Source organism: Lissotriton vulgaris, chromosome 7, assembly GCF_964263255.1.
Source record: "Lissotriton vulgaris chromosome 7, aLisVul1.2, whole genome shotgun sequence".
Taxonomy (NCBI): Eukaryota; Metazoa; Chordata; class Amphibia; order Caudata; family Salamandridae; genus Lissotriton; species Lissotriton vulgaris.
Window position 1 is genome coordinate 1,176,554,644 of NC_141695.1, and position 14,044 is coordinate 1,176,568,687.

At 46.9% G+C, this 14,044-nt stretch overlaps 1 protein-coding gene across 1 annotated transcript in view; it reads right to left on the reverse strand.

The window, feature by feature from the left end:
• Positions 1–2,373: 2,373 nt before the first annotated feature.
• LOC147703119 (uncharacterized) overlaps positions 2,374–14,044 on the reverse strand; it is a 33,022-nt gene continuing 21,351 nt past the window's right edge. Inside the window, exons 2-4 of the mRNA XM_086929471.1 lie at positions 5,472–5,620; positions 4,592–4,717; positions 2,374–2,802 (exon numbers count right to left, since the gene is read on the reverse strand). Of these exons, the coding sequence (XP_086785597.1) occupies positions 2,405–2,802; positions 4,592–4,717; positions 5,472–5,620 (673 nt within the window). The 3' untranslated portion in view covers positions 2,374–2,404. The remainder of the gene's footprint in view (positions 2,803–4,591; positions 4,718–5,471; positions 5,621–14,044) is intronic.

Consider the following 14,044-nt stretch of genomic DNA (forward strand, 5'->3'; position numbering starts at 1 on the left):
AGGGTTAGCCCTAGCAGCAGGATTGCATGTGTATCGGGGTGTTCTAGATTTTTCAAACTGAGTTCTGGGGTCTTAGAGCACTCGTGAGAATGTGTAATTTTGGTTGCAAGTCATTTGAAGAAAATCCATGGTGGGAAAGGGGGGATTTGGCATAGTTAAAGAAAGCCTTTGCCACTATTCTTAACTTAGGGTTCGTTAGGGTTAGCAGTATTTCTATTGCATGTGTTTGAGTGGGGGGGATTTCGAGTCTTGGAGCGATGCTGGCTATGGCTACTTTTGCTTGGTTGCTTGCAAGTGGTTTGAATACAATCCACGGGGGGTAATGGGTAATTAGGGTACTTCGGCCTACTTTTACTTTCAAAGTAAGTTTTGTCTCCAGTTTTCTGCTAGGCCTCGTTTTTTGGGTGGGAGCACTGCTAGGAAGATCTATTTTTGTTCTAAAACACAGTTTACAGTACACCTAGCTTGAGGGGCAAGATCCGCTACATTAATTTGCCCATACTTACTTATCCTTCAAAAGGTGACTCAGAGTACGCACTTTCAAAAACATTGTACTGTCTGTCTACTAGGAAAAACAAATTGTGACTTTTTGCACTCCACAGCCTACATACCTTATATTTATTTATCAGTGGTGTTGTAATATTATATCACTTCCTGTTTTTCGTTGAATAATTACAGGCCGGGTTTCAGTCTCTGCAATGGGGAAAAAAGGATGGAGTCAGGCTTCACAGTAGCGAGCCACAATTCAGCATCAGGCAGGCAGTGGACAGGGTGTCTTCTGGTGACCAACATCGGTGGACGAAGCGTCGGCTGCAATGGAGGAGTGCCGCTAATAGGAGGATTTTTTTTCTGCGGGCAACTTACTTACCACTTCCAACAGGACCACTACAACCACATAGATACAGTATCCCTTGCCTTTTTCTCTGACTGTGACTGCATTTCTTTGCTCTCTCTCGGCTTCTACATTGATCCCTTAACACATCACTTAGTCCACTCCACTATCTGCACCACACATAGTCATTTGTAAGTGCTCCTACGTAATTCGCAAGTCGCAGCACGCCCCAGGCCGTAGAGGACTGGGATGGCCCCAATGATGAAGCATGTCACCAAGGGGCAACCCTGGTGAGTGAGGGGACACCTAGAAAAAAAGCAATTTCTCCTTTTCTATCTACTATACCTTCTGTCAGGTTACGCAGCCCCTAAGCGCCTACCGTACTATGAAACTACATTTCCCATGAGTAGGCGGGAGACTTGCAGACTATTTAGTGAGACTATATGAGAGTACCCTTGTATGTTAGGACATCACTTCACTGATGCCTGTCTTGTCTTCTCTTACAGGTATCCTTTCCCTGCTGACCCTACCTTTACCCATCCCACATTTTTTATTTTAGTTTGTTATTTTTCTCCCTCGCCTAATGCCTCGAACACCCTGTGTTTACACTTCTGGGTGTTGGTGACATTTGGAGGTGGAACCATATTTGCATCGACTGGATCACGGGGAGTAAACGTGACACCTTCCAGACCAACCCCATTGAGTGTTGTTGTGAATGGATTTATAGTGACCAGCAAGGCTCTCGGGTATCTGGCTACAGAGACCTTATGTTGAATATAGTTATCAATAATTCCACACAGGCCCTGTACTGTCGCATTCTTTCTTTCCACAGTTGTCGATGATATATTCTTACTCTGCTTGACAAAGAACCATTGCTAATGTGAAAGAACTTCAACCGAATTAGTAGTTATACTTTACCATTTGTTAGGCTACAATGTGGCACTGCTCTACTGTACTTCTGTCACCTGCTATATTCTCAGTTGTACCGTTGAATTGCTCAGGAGGACAAACCAGATTTCATTTTCTTTTTTTTCATAGGCATGCAACTGCCACTGTGTCACACCACTACTACCACCGCTATGAGGAAATTTTATCCGACCAAGATTGCCAACGTTATTTGGTGTTTCCCGTGGAGCCAGCCCTGGGCCTAGCCCTACTTTCAAACACAAATTACAGGTAAGATAAGCGTTTGGTGGTTTGGGGGTATAATGGAGTATTAGTACGAGAGACGAGAGCCTGAAGGTAGTACTACTAAAGTCCTAGGACTCTTGGATTCACTTCACTTAGTCTGTGAGAGGCACTTAGTGTTGAAAACATTTGGGCATTTACACTTAAAGGAAGAAAATGGAACTAAACTTTCAGGAAAACAGTCAACGTTAAACCCCCACCCACCAGGCAAGCAGTAAAAAACAGGTATGCTCAGATAAAGTTTGAAAAAGTATATTTATATCCCTAACAAAATAATCTCCCGCAAGACCCTCCCTAACCCCAACGATTGTCCTTCAAAAGTCCCCAAAAACCCAACTCCCAATTCCCACCCCCCAAAAGTCTCTAAAAAAGGGGCAAGGGACACTATGGGTGGATGCTGTTAACTTTTTGGGCCAGGGCATCATGCTCCTCGCGGAGCAAGGCGAGCTCCTGCTGAAGGCGGGACACCATCAGGGTAGTGCGGCGCAGGCGTGCCTTCACTGCCTTGCAGGTGCAAGGCCTGTGAGAAGCAGCTGTTGGCCTTGCTGCTCGGCGGTGGCGTTTGCCTTTGGCAGCCCGGCTCAGTCTCGGTGGACCACTGTGCTGGGTCACGGTGGCAGCCGGTGAGGCCACGGAGGACGACGTTGTCGTTGTTGTCGACCGCACACTTTCCTCGTCCTCCAGGGCCACCAGCCGCCGATATTCCGCAACAGTGGCCTCGATTCTCCGTTGCCGGGCCGCTCTAGCCAGCTCCTTCCTCCTTGTTCGTTTGGAAGGAGAACCTATATGAAGAAAGAAAGACATAGTCTGTAACCAATGCTCTTTAAGATTAACTCAATCATTCAGCAGAAATGTGTGCTGCAGTACAACTAGCAACTTGCAAGCGCATTACATAACTATTGAGGCCAGTATCTATCTAACCTCACACTTCTTCATCCTTGCTCTAACATTAGTGGGAGTTTAAGGAACAAATTCTATGAGCACTGTGGACTTCCATTGGAGTCGACTATGAAAGTACACCAGTCTTATTCTTCTTCTTGTCTCTTGTTTTGGAAAATTGGTACGTTATTTTCTGCAAGCCGGCATAATGCCAGCGCGGTAAACTTGCACCCGAGAAAAAGAGACGCACGCCATGAGGAGTGACCTAGACTTGCGTTGCCGTTGCGTTACTGTACCCGTCCAGTACATGCAGGTGGTGAATCTCTTACTTTTCTATTACGGGTGGCACTGAGAATACTCTGTTACAACTCAAGGGCTACTGCTTAATTAATTTAACTTTCACCCTACAGTGGAAATGAGTACTAGAAATGGAAAATTGAAGAAGATAAATAATCTGATTATCTATCACTTCACATGGGATGTTTTTGCTTATATATGGGATGACTTTAGGTGCTTTGCTTTTTATTGAGTGACAGGCAGTGATACATCCACACATGAATGACTGAGTACTACTAAACTTATTAAGAGAGGTAGGGAGTGGCCACCATAATAACCGGATCTATGCAGTGCTTGCAATACAAACTACTGCTACTACTTATGGTAGTATTTGGACAAAATTAAAAGTTCTTTTCCTTGCCTTTCCTACACTGGAACGGACGTGCGGGTGCAGTGTTACATGCTCTTCAAAGTTACACTTAGTTCATCCACTGACCATCTACTCTCTCTAGATCATGGGTACTCACAAACTTTCTCTCAGGGGCTACATTTACAGTGTAGTTTGTGGCCGAGGGCCGCACTGGTGGGGGCGGAGTCAGAGGGGGCGGGGCTAAAGCAAAACGATAACTTGTGACCATGAGGTTGCACACAGGTCCCTGCAGCAGATGCCCTCATCCACTGAGCCACCAGACCCAGCATTTACATACATCTCTCTCCCTCCTGCTGTCCCTCCTGCCCTCCCTCCATCTCTCTCTCCCTCCTGCCCTCCCTCTCCCTCTGTCATCTCACTGTGTGTGTGTCTATCTGTGTCAGCCTTCAGCCCGGGTTGAGACCGCTTCCTCAACGCGCACACACAGACAACAACACCAAAGTACTTAACAGGTCTTTAAAAGACCATTAACATATTATTGAGGCTTTGTTTGTTTTAGCGCCCCTGCTTCTCCACCCTGACAATCACTGCTTGCCCGGCCCCACAGAGCAGAGGCTTTGTTCTATTTCACCTCTTTGTGGCCTTGCATCTCCACTCTGCTCTGTGGGGGCCGGGGGAGCAGTGATTGTCAGAGTGGAGATGCAGGGGCGCTAACAGGTGAAATACAAAAAAGCCTCTGCTCTGTGGGGGCCGGGGGAGCAGTGATTGTCTGCAAGGTCTGCGCACCGCCAAGGAAGGCTTGCCGGGCCACCACCGGCCCGCGGGCCGTACTATGAGTACCCCTGCTCTAGATACACATATGCTATCTAAGAGTCAGATAGTAGCATGATCCAGGTATATGGACACATACAGTTTCTGTGTCACCCACCCAGGCTGTTGTCCTTCCACCCATCATTGCTTCATCATTCACCCAGCCATGCATCTCATATTCTTGCCTTCCCAGCTAGTCTTCAATCTCAATAAGTAAGGAATATATAAGAGCTTACCTCTGGCCGCCACCACCGTCTCAACTCTCACAGCCGCCGCCGCCGCCTCCTCCCCTGATGATGAATTGCCCTCCGCCTCCGTGTCGAGCACCACCACCACACTGGCCCCGCCACCAGATGTTCCACCTACAAAGTACATTTAAGAATCTTAGAATAAAGCACTCACTAGTCACTAGTATTTGGTCTAGGAATGAAGACATGTGAAAACAATGTAATTTGTGACTGTCTACGTTAAAGTTAAAAAAAATGTCCCTTTTTCCAGGGAAGGTTGTCTTGCTGCACTTTTTGGCACAACTGATGAAGGCTGATTTTTTAACACGCACCATTTTTCTCCACACAGACAGAAGATGGACTTCTAACAACAAGATCAAGTTGAAACCAGGTGAGAGCTCGGCTCGACCACAAGAAATGTCTTCAATTAATCGTCAGCACTAACCACTTTTCCATTATCAGTTAAACGTTTAGTTTTATTATGACTTCATTTTAATAAATGTGTTTACTTTTAATAAAGCTTTTAAATTTAAATACAATCTGTGTTTTTTGGTCCTCCAGACTAGAGTGACTGAACGAAAGGTTTTGCAATTTTTGCAAGCATGAGTCCAGATAGAACACTTCAAAAGACATTATGGACAATCCCAGAGGACTGCACTAAGTTGATAGAGCTATTGCTGACTAGAATCATGGGAGTTTCGCCAACCGTGCAATCTTAGTTAGCTACACAGACAGACTAATAAGAATAATCTAGTAATACCACAGGGAGTCATAGTAGAGGCAGGATAAGAATTTAGATACAGCCTACAAGAAGAGCAAAGACAATTTTGAAAAAATTCAAATGAGGAACGCTAGGAAAAATAGGTACTAGTCTAAAATGAAAACTTACTGGGGCCAGCAGAGGAGCCCTCGCCTGCCCGATCCTGGCCCTGTTGATGAACAGCATCCGCCGCCTGCTGCTCCTGTGTCCTCCTCTCGCCCCTGGGGGGAGCTGACGTACAACATGAAAGAAAGAACAGAAAACATGGATGATTGTTGCTTGTCAATGTCAACCAAATCAAACATTTCAAAAGAACAATAACAAAATATTTCCGCGAAATTATATTGATTATGGTTACTTTTTATTTATTTGCGGACCTGTGACTTCGAAAGTCACGTAACTCACTAAACAAAGTACTGAAACGTTCACCTAGGACTGGCAGGCAGCAGTCCGCAGGCAAGACGCAAAGTGACAGACAAACTCCATTGTGATTTCAGTCAGATCAGTGACAACACTAACAGTTGCCTGCTACATTACCAGTCATTTAAATAGTCAAACTATCAATCCACCGCCACTATTTTTCTTATTGTCAGGGTTACAAAGGAAGGGGCAGATTTAAGCCCTTGCGGCTCTTTTGCGCCGTTCTTGCGTGACTTTTGTGACGCAGCAGCTAAACAAAAAAGGGCGCCATGGTGCGGCGTATAATATTATAACAACGTGACGCATTTGGGAGATGCATCCCGTTATAAAGCCCTGCGCCATCAGGGGGCGTTCCGGCGCAAGGGAGGGCATTCCTGCGCTGGAACACATCCTAATAGTGGCTGAGGGAAATCTACAAAATATCAATCAGTCACCTTTAGGACAATGATGCGTCACACAAACCCTGCACCTGCTTGAAGCAGACGTACGGCTTGACCCAGCATTGGGGAGATAGGGTACCCCAGAGCATTGATGGAGCTGCGCCATCGTTGCGACGCAACTCCAGCAGTAAAGCTTCGGTGACGTTTTGGGCCCATGGGGAGCCGCATTGCAAATACGGCGCACCATGTTTGGTGGTGGTAGCGGGCCGCACAATTAATGGCGCATCCCTGCTACTTTGCAGGGATGCGACGGTAATTGCAATTCTGCCCCTTAGGGGCATACTTACTTACGCGTTCTGGCGCATCTCCAGAGATGCGCCAGATCAAATGCGTCACGCAAAACTACCCTTGCGACACGGCAGATGTGCCTCATTTACAATGCGGCGCGCCCTGGCGCAAGGGTAGGCACTTGCGTGACGCATCTCGTCACGTAAGAGCGGCGCATCGCTGGAGTCACGTCGCCAACGCAATGCAACTCCAGTAATGCTCAGGGCCACCCAATACTTTACATGCTGTGTCAGTCCTTTCGCCTGCTTCGAGCAGACATAAGGAATTGAATTGACGTAGCAGCGTCGCAGAAGTGCCTGCGTTAAATCTTGTAGATTTCACGCAGGCAATTTTGCGAGGCGCACAGCCGCTGGACCGCCCACCCTGCGTACTAGGAACGCACCCATTGTGGTGCAGGCCCATGGCTTTATAACGTGACGCATCTCCCTAGATGCGTCATGCTGTAAATGACTTGCAGGGATGCGGCACGTTTACGCCGCTGTTGCGTCACGCAAGGCAACGTAAACGTGGCGCAAGGGGCTTGTAAATGTAATCTGCCCCCTAGTGTCTAGCATTACGCAGTTCTGTTAAGTACACTCATACATAATAGTTACTCAGGCCAATGAGACCACGAAATAGAAAACAAATAAGCATAGTAGCAACCCCACTGAGAAGGAGAGCAGTGCACCTGAAATGCACAGAAGATTTTGAAATATAATTTAACTACAATGTAATCGTCATCAGCGGCATTATTGGCTTGCTCCATGTAAAAAACAAATATTTGCAATACAACAACACAGAGCAGGAGAAAACATCATAGTAGTGAGTGATTAAATGCCAATGGCTACTACTACTCACCAAGCCCGGGGATCTCCAAGCCGAGCTGGTCCAGCAGGTCGCGCTCGCGGTCCAGGAGGTCCGTCCAGCGATGGGTGACCTGGCTGTAGGTGCGCTGGACCCCGTAGAGGTGGGATATGGCCCAGCACACCTTCTCCCACCGCTTCCGGCGCTCCCGCATGTTATAGCCGCCGGCCGCGATCCTGCCGCCTCCCGCGATGGTCCTGGGCAGGCGGCGCTGGACGAAGTAGACCAGCGCGCCCACTTCCTCCGGGCTGAATATCTCCCGGCGCGTCACCTGCTCCCCCCTCGATCTCACGCCTGCTGTCCTGCCACTGGGTCCAGCACTACTCCCCGCCGCCGCTGCGGCCCTCAAGTGCCTGGGCAGCTTCACGGCGCCTGGCTTGACCATGGTCTGGGCAGGTAAGGTAGGAAGAAGTAGAAAATTAAGAAAGAATAGGATAGGGAAGAAGAAAAGAAAAGAGTTTACAAAAGTAGTTTAAAAGTAAAGAAAAATAGCAGAAAAGACAAAAATATACAGCTAGGAAAAGAGAGGGATAGATAAGAAGCAAAATCGTAAAAAAAAAACTGAAAACAAGCAAAGGATGGGAAAGATATCAAGAGGATTAAACACCATGCCCAGACACAGGAAATGAATGAAAAACAAGATGGCCGGCGCCCGTTTCCGAGCGCGAAAGTCAGTTCGCGCGAGATTTTCCTCGCGATCTCGTGCGAACCTCTAGATTTCCCGCGCGATCTCGTGCGAACCTCTACTCGCAATGCGCTTACTGCGCGAGATTATACATAGCGGGCGGAAACGGAAATACGTCACGCAAACAAAATGGCCGCGCCCGTACTCGACCTTGGGGTAAATTCGCGTGTTGCGCTGCAAGCGGCTCGCGAATACTGCAAAAAAACTCGCGAAACAACAAGCCGCAAAAAAATAAAATGCTCATTCGCACGAATTGGCGGCTTCCGCGGTCGGTTTCGCACGACGCCGCGCCCCGCGAATAGCGCGAAAAAAACCGCAAAACGATTTCAGCAAAAGCAAAAGCAATGAGCAGGTGCAAAAGGTCAACCTCATGATTTGTAACGATTCTTTGTATTGCTTCCTGAGGGGGCCCTCCAGAATTCGGTTGCCTGCTTGCAACTATTGTGTGACCCTGCTCTGACCTTAACTGTATGCCACAAAGGTCCTGATTTACAGCTAAAGGAGCAGACAAGCAGGTGCCAGGCTGGAACTTTAAATTCTTTCAGTGACACATTAATTAGCCCCTAATTCATTATTGTCAGTTGGGGCAGGGCAGTTGTTGTAACTAATTTTGCAACAATGAAAGCACTTAGCAAGTGCAAAAGATCACTAATCAGGGCGCACTAAGGAAGCAGGTGCCAGCTAAAAAAATATTCTGTGACACATTAATCAGCCCCAAATTAATTCAGGTCACTTGAGGCAGGGAAGGTGTGCTTTGCTTTGCCGAAAATAATGTACACTGGACAACCAGAGGGTGTGGTGATGAAACAGAGGGTGGCATGGGTGGGCCAGAGGGTGGCATGAGTAGTCAGAGAGTGGCAGTGGTGACAGAGAGTGGCAGTGATGAAGAAGAGTGTCCCAAACAGGCTGGACATGTAGAAACAACAAGTTCGCAAAACTTGCGACCCGACAGGTAAGTTCGCAAATTGCGAAATTGTAAAAACCCTCGCGAACTGGCAGAAACACGGGCGAACACAAAAAAAAAAAAAAATCCGCAAATTCGCGGGAATTCGCGGATTTTGCGGATTGCGAATCCGCAAATCCGCAAAATTCGCGAACGCGAGATCCGCAAAATTCGCCCATGCTTACTTAGAAACCATATCATGCTTTTACAGTACTACTTTATAATACTGTTCATATTATATGCATTGTACTTCATAGTAAGCTTTACTATTGTAGCAGTTCCTTCTCAATGCTTGAGAAAGAAGACTGTTCAATAAATACCTTTTTATTGAAAACGCCCGTCTCTCTATTTCTCTTGCATCTCTGGTGAAACAAAGCATGCACGATTGACTGAGTGAAATAGTTATCTATTGTTTCCGCGACTCTAGAGATTTGATTTCTTATTCTTGGGAAACAAAGTTGTCATGTTTTATGCAGTTGTCAGAAACTAATCCCTTCTTGTTTATCCGAGAAAGTTTCTAGTGACCTCTGAGCTAGCTGGCACTCACAATTAAGTCTAATGTAACCGGTAGAGACCTAGTAGACCACAGTCCTACATCTAAGCTACAGGATATATTATTCCAATGTGCAGAGCCTATTCGGAATATAGGAACTACACTACAATATGAGAAAACAACTAATTTGAGTGTCTGTGTTGTAGTGCTGCCGTCACCCGGATCTTAAACGCAAATGTGTCATTATGTCAGTGAAGTCCCACAACATGGCCAACATGGAAGGTACGGGGTATCACTGACTCTATATTCATCCATAGTTCCAAACATAGCAGATGGTGGACATGACGCATTTCTGTCGATATGAATGTTTATTGCACATTCAGTGGAGTGTTGTACCTATAGCGACACAGGGCTATGAAAACTTCAGGTTGCCATTTTTGGCACATGAAGGGCAGCTAAATAGAGCGAGGCTCGTGGTAGGAGAAAGGCAGCGCCGACATATATACTTATGTCGTCAGACGGGTACACTGTCGAACTTGGTGCTGCAAATCAGTGTTCGAGCCTCGGAGTCGCGTCCACATCCTGTTATTGTAGACAAATCATGTAATCTCCGCGTGCCTGAAAGTGTAATTTAAATACAGTGTTCATGTAAAACACTGAAATTGTCAGGTCGCACTCCGCAGGATCCAGACGTAGCATGAATGGTCCACCTTCTGACCTCACCAACACACTGACATATATATATAATGCAGAGTGTTCGAGCGATCGGGCGAGGGTAATTCAATTCACCATGAGCACGCCTCTGGAATGTCCTGCTTCAATAATAGTTCCAACATACTCAAGATACTTCTCCACTTATGCAACATAAGCATATATGTTAATAATTGCATTGAAGAACACCTCGAATAAAATAGTACTTAGATGAGATGTCGACCTAGCCCCCCTCAGATTCCTGGAAAATCAAATATAATAAGTATGGGAACTCTTTCTCAAAGGCCAGAGTCTCAGCAAATCAGGCAATAAATCACAACAAAGAATGAGGCAGGGAATTGTACCCCAAGACTGGCGAGCGTCTAAATAATAGTTCCTTCCTTTGAATCCCCGGAACAGAAAATACTTGGCCAGATGTGGTTCTTCACCACATCGAAAGCTACAACTAGTATCAATTTTGGATGAACCAATAAAACATCCAAATACAGCAAGGTGTAGTAACTGGTACCACTGCCTCCCGCTTTGGCATGTGTAATCCACAGTGCCCAGAAGATAGTTTATTAATCCTTTTCAGTCCCCCAAACACGGTGAAGTGTAGTTAGGACTACCACTGCTTCCCGCTTTGGTATGTACATTTCATAGGACCACGAAGAACATTCACCTCATGCCACTTCGTAACGGTGATGCATGGTATTAACCACAGCATTCGGCTCTCACTGTAATTAGGAACTAGTACAGCCGTACCAATGCCCAGAACTTCAGTCACTCACTTCGGACGAGAAGCACTCTGCTTCGCGCCCCCTCACCTCGTTCTAGAACAACTTCCCAGCTGTATCCAGAAAGACGAAAGAGGGGCCATCCGCCTGCATCAACGCTCCCAACTCTCCAGCGTATTCAGTCTTCTCTAAACATACCGATACGCCAGGTTTCCTCACAGGCTCCAGGATCGTAGCCCTTGTACGTCCCGGAACTCACAACCCGGAAACAGCCAAACAACAGAATAACGCACAACGCCATTCGGGCCAGACCTCCTTACATAGCGTGCGTCCTCGCCCATGGCCTCCCGGGAGTTGTAGTCTAGGAGGCCAGGCAGGCGCCGCTAAGCTCGATTCTGACAGTAGGCCCTCCTCACAAGCGTCTCCTAGGCCCAGGGTTGGCCGGGAACCTCAGATGAAAAGCACGAACGGCCTTTGGGGCATGCACATTACTCCAAGGTTCCCAGGAATCATCCTCCGCTGAATAACCCTTCCAAGACACCAGGTACCAGAGCACGCCCCTGCGAATCTTGGAGTCCCGAATGCATTTCACCTCATACTCAAGTCCACCATCACACACCACCGGGGGAGGCGCCCTCCTTCTGGAAGTAAAGGCCGGTTTTAGCAGATGTACATGAAACACAGGGTGAATGCGTAAAGACCCAGGCAACTTCGGCTTGTAGGCCACTGGATTAATCTGTTTTACCACTGGATAAGGGCCAATATACCTTGGGTGGAAGATACTACGGAGTTTAAACCGAATGTTCTTAGTGGACAACCACACATAGTCCCCCACTGCAAACTGAGGCCCTGTTATTCGGTGACGATCCTCTCACTGTTTGTAAACCAGCTTGGCCTTTAACAAATGTGTGCGTACCCCTTTATGTACTTTCCTCAGTAACTGTACACAGAGGGTTGATTCTGGAGATCTTCAGGCAGATCAACCGGCAGGGTATTAGCATCATACCCATAATTAGCTTTGAAGGGAGACATCCCCGTTGAGCAATGCCAGTCGTTGTTATAGGCCATTTCAGCCATCCACAACAGCTCCACCCACGACTCATGAGCTTCCTTGGAATAACACCTGAGGTACTTCTTTAAGGTTTGATTCAACCTCTCTGTCTGACCGTCAGTTTGAGGATGAAAACTGGTGGACGAGTTGAGTCTATATGTAATGCCTGACACCACATCCACCAAAAACGTGCTATAAATTGTGGACCTCTGTCCGAAACGATTACCTTGGGGATACCATGCAGTCGAATAACATTGCTAGCCAACAATTGAGCAGGCTGTCCCGCGGTGGGAAGAGATTTACAAATGATAAAATGCCCCATCTTCGTAAGGCTGTCCACTACCACCAGAATAGCAAAGTAACCTTGATCATTAAGTAGCCCAGACACGAAATCCAGGCTAATGCTCTACCAAGGACGTTGAGGGGTAGGCATTGGCCTTTTCCGAGTGTTTTCCCCCTTTGCTCTCGCACATTCCTCACAGCGTGTAACCCACAAAGCAGCATCTTTTGTCAAGGTTTCCCACCAAAAATGTCTCTGAACCAACTGCAAAGTTTTGCATATGCAAGGATGTCCATCCGTGGGTATAACGTGACACCATGTAAACGCCTTTTTCTGCAACTCAGCCAAGGGCAGATATAGTTTATTGTTGTGAAATGGCAAACCATGCTTCATGGCCCGCACATCCTTCTGTGCTGCCCAAGTCTCCCATGCATCAAGGGTTAGATGGCCTCTCACTTCTTGTAAGAAGTTTTCAGCTTCTATAACAAATACCACCCTGGATGGTGGTATAATGGCATGAGTATCCTCATTCCTAGGCATGGCTGGTAACTTCTGCCGAGACAAGGCATCCGCCTTGCGATTCTCACTGCCTGGCCTAAATGTCACCACTACATCAAATTCAGCAGAAAATAGCATCCAACGCATTTGCCTCTGTGTAAGATGCCTGGCTGACTTCATATACTGAAGATTACGGTGATCAGTATATACTGTGAAGGGATGACCGGCCCCCCATAAGTAATGTCTCCACTCTTGGAACGCTCTCTTAATAGCTAGAAGTTCTTTCTCGGCTATGGTGTAATGAGCTACGGCAGGACTTAACTTCTTAGACAAGTAGGCTACTGGATGAAGCTGCCCCGTGTGCTGGTCCCTTTGTGATAGAAAAGCCCCAATAGCTTCATCGGAAGCATCAGCTTCCACCACAAATGGATGCCACAAGTTTGGATGGGAGAGCATTGGAACAGTGATAAAGGACTTCTTTAAATAGTCAAATGCCTCCCCAGCCTTTCTGGACCAAACAAAAGGTGCCCCTTTCCTTAACAACTTAGTAATGGGGACTGCCACTTGTGAAAAATCAAGAATAAATCTGCAATAATAAATCGCAAATCCCAGAAAACTCTGGACCTCCCTCACATTTCTCGGGGCTGGCCAATCCTGCACTGCTTGCAACTTACACTCAGACATGTGCAGACCCTCAGGACTTAGCATCACCCCCAAAACTCCACTTCTGTCACACCAAATTCACAATTACTTAGTTTCACAAACAATCGATGTTCACGCAGTTTATTCAATACCATGCAAACCTGAGCCGTGTGACATGACTCCTCCATGGAATACACCAGAATATCATCAATGTAGACCACTACAAAGTGATCCACATATTCCTTCAAGACATCGTTTAGGAAAAATTGGAATGCCGCTGGGGCGTTGCAAAGGCCGAACGGCATAACCAAGTGCTCGTAAAGACCATAATGTGTCTTGAAGGCGGTCTTCCACTCTTACCCCTTGCGTATTCTAACCAAGTGGTATGCCCCCCTTAGGTCTAACCGGGTGTAGATCTTGGCTTCCCTGACTTGGTCTAGTAGTACAGAAATGAGGGGAAGAGGATACCTATTGCGGATGGTGTTCTTATTCAACATTCAATAGTCCGCACAAGCCCTCAGATCCCCATTGACTTTAGCAATAAAAAACAAAGGAGAGGCTGCTGGGGAACGTGAAGGCCTAATAAACCCAATATTTAGGTAGTGGTCTGGGTACTCTTTCAAATGTGTGGTTTCGGACACTGACAATGCGTATACTCTACGGGTAGGGATGGTAGCACCCTCCACTAAGTC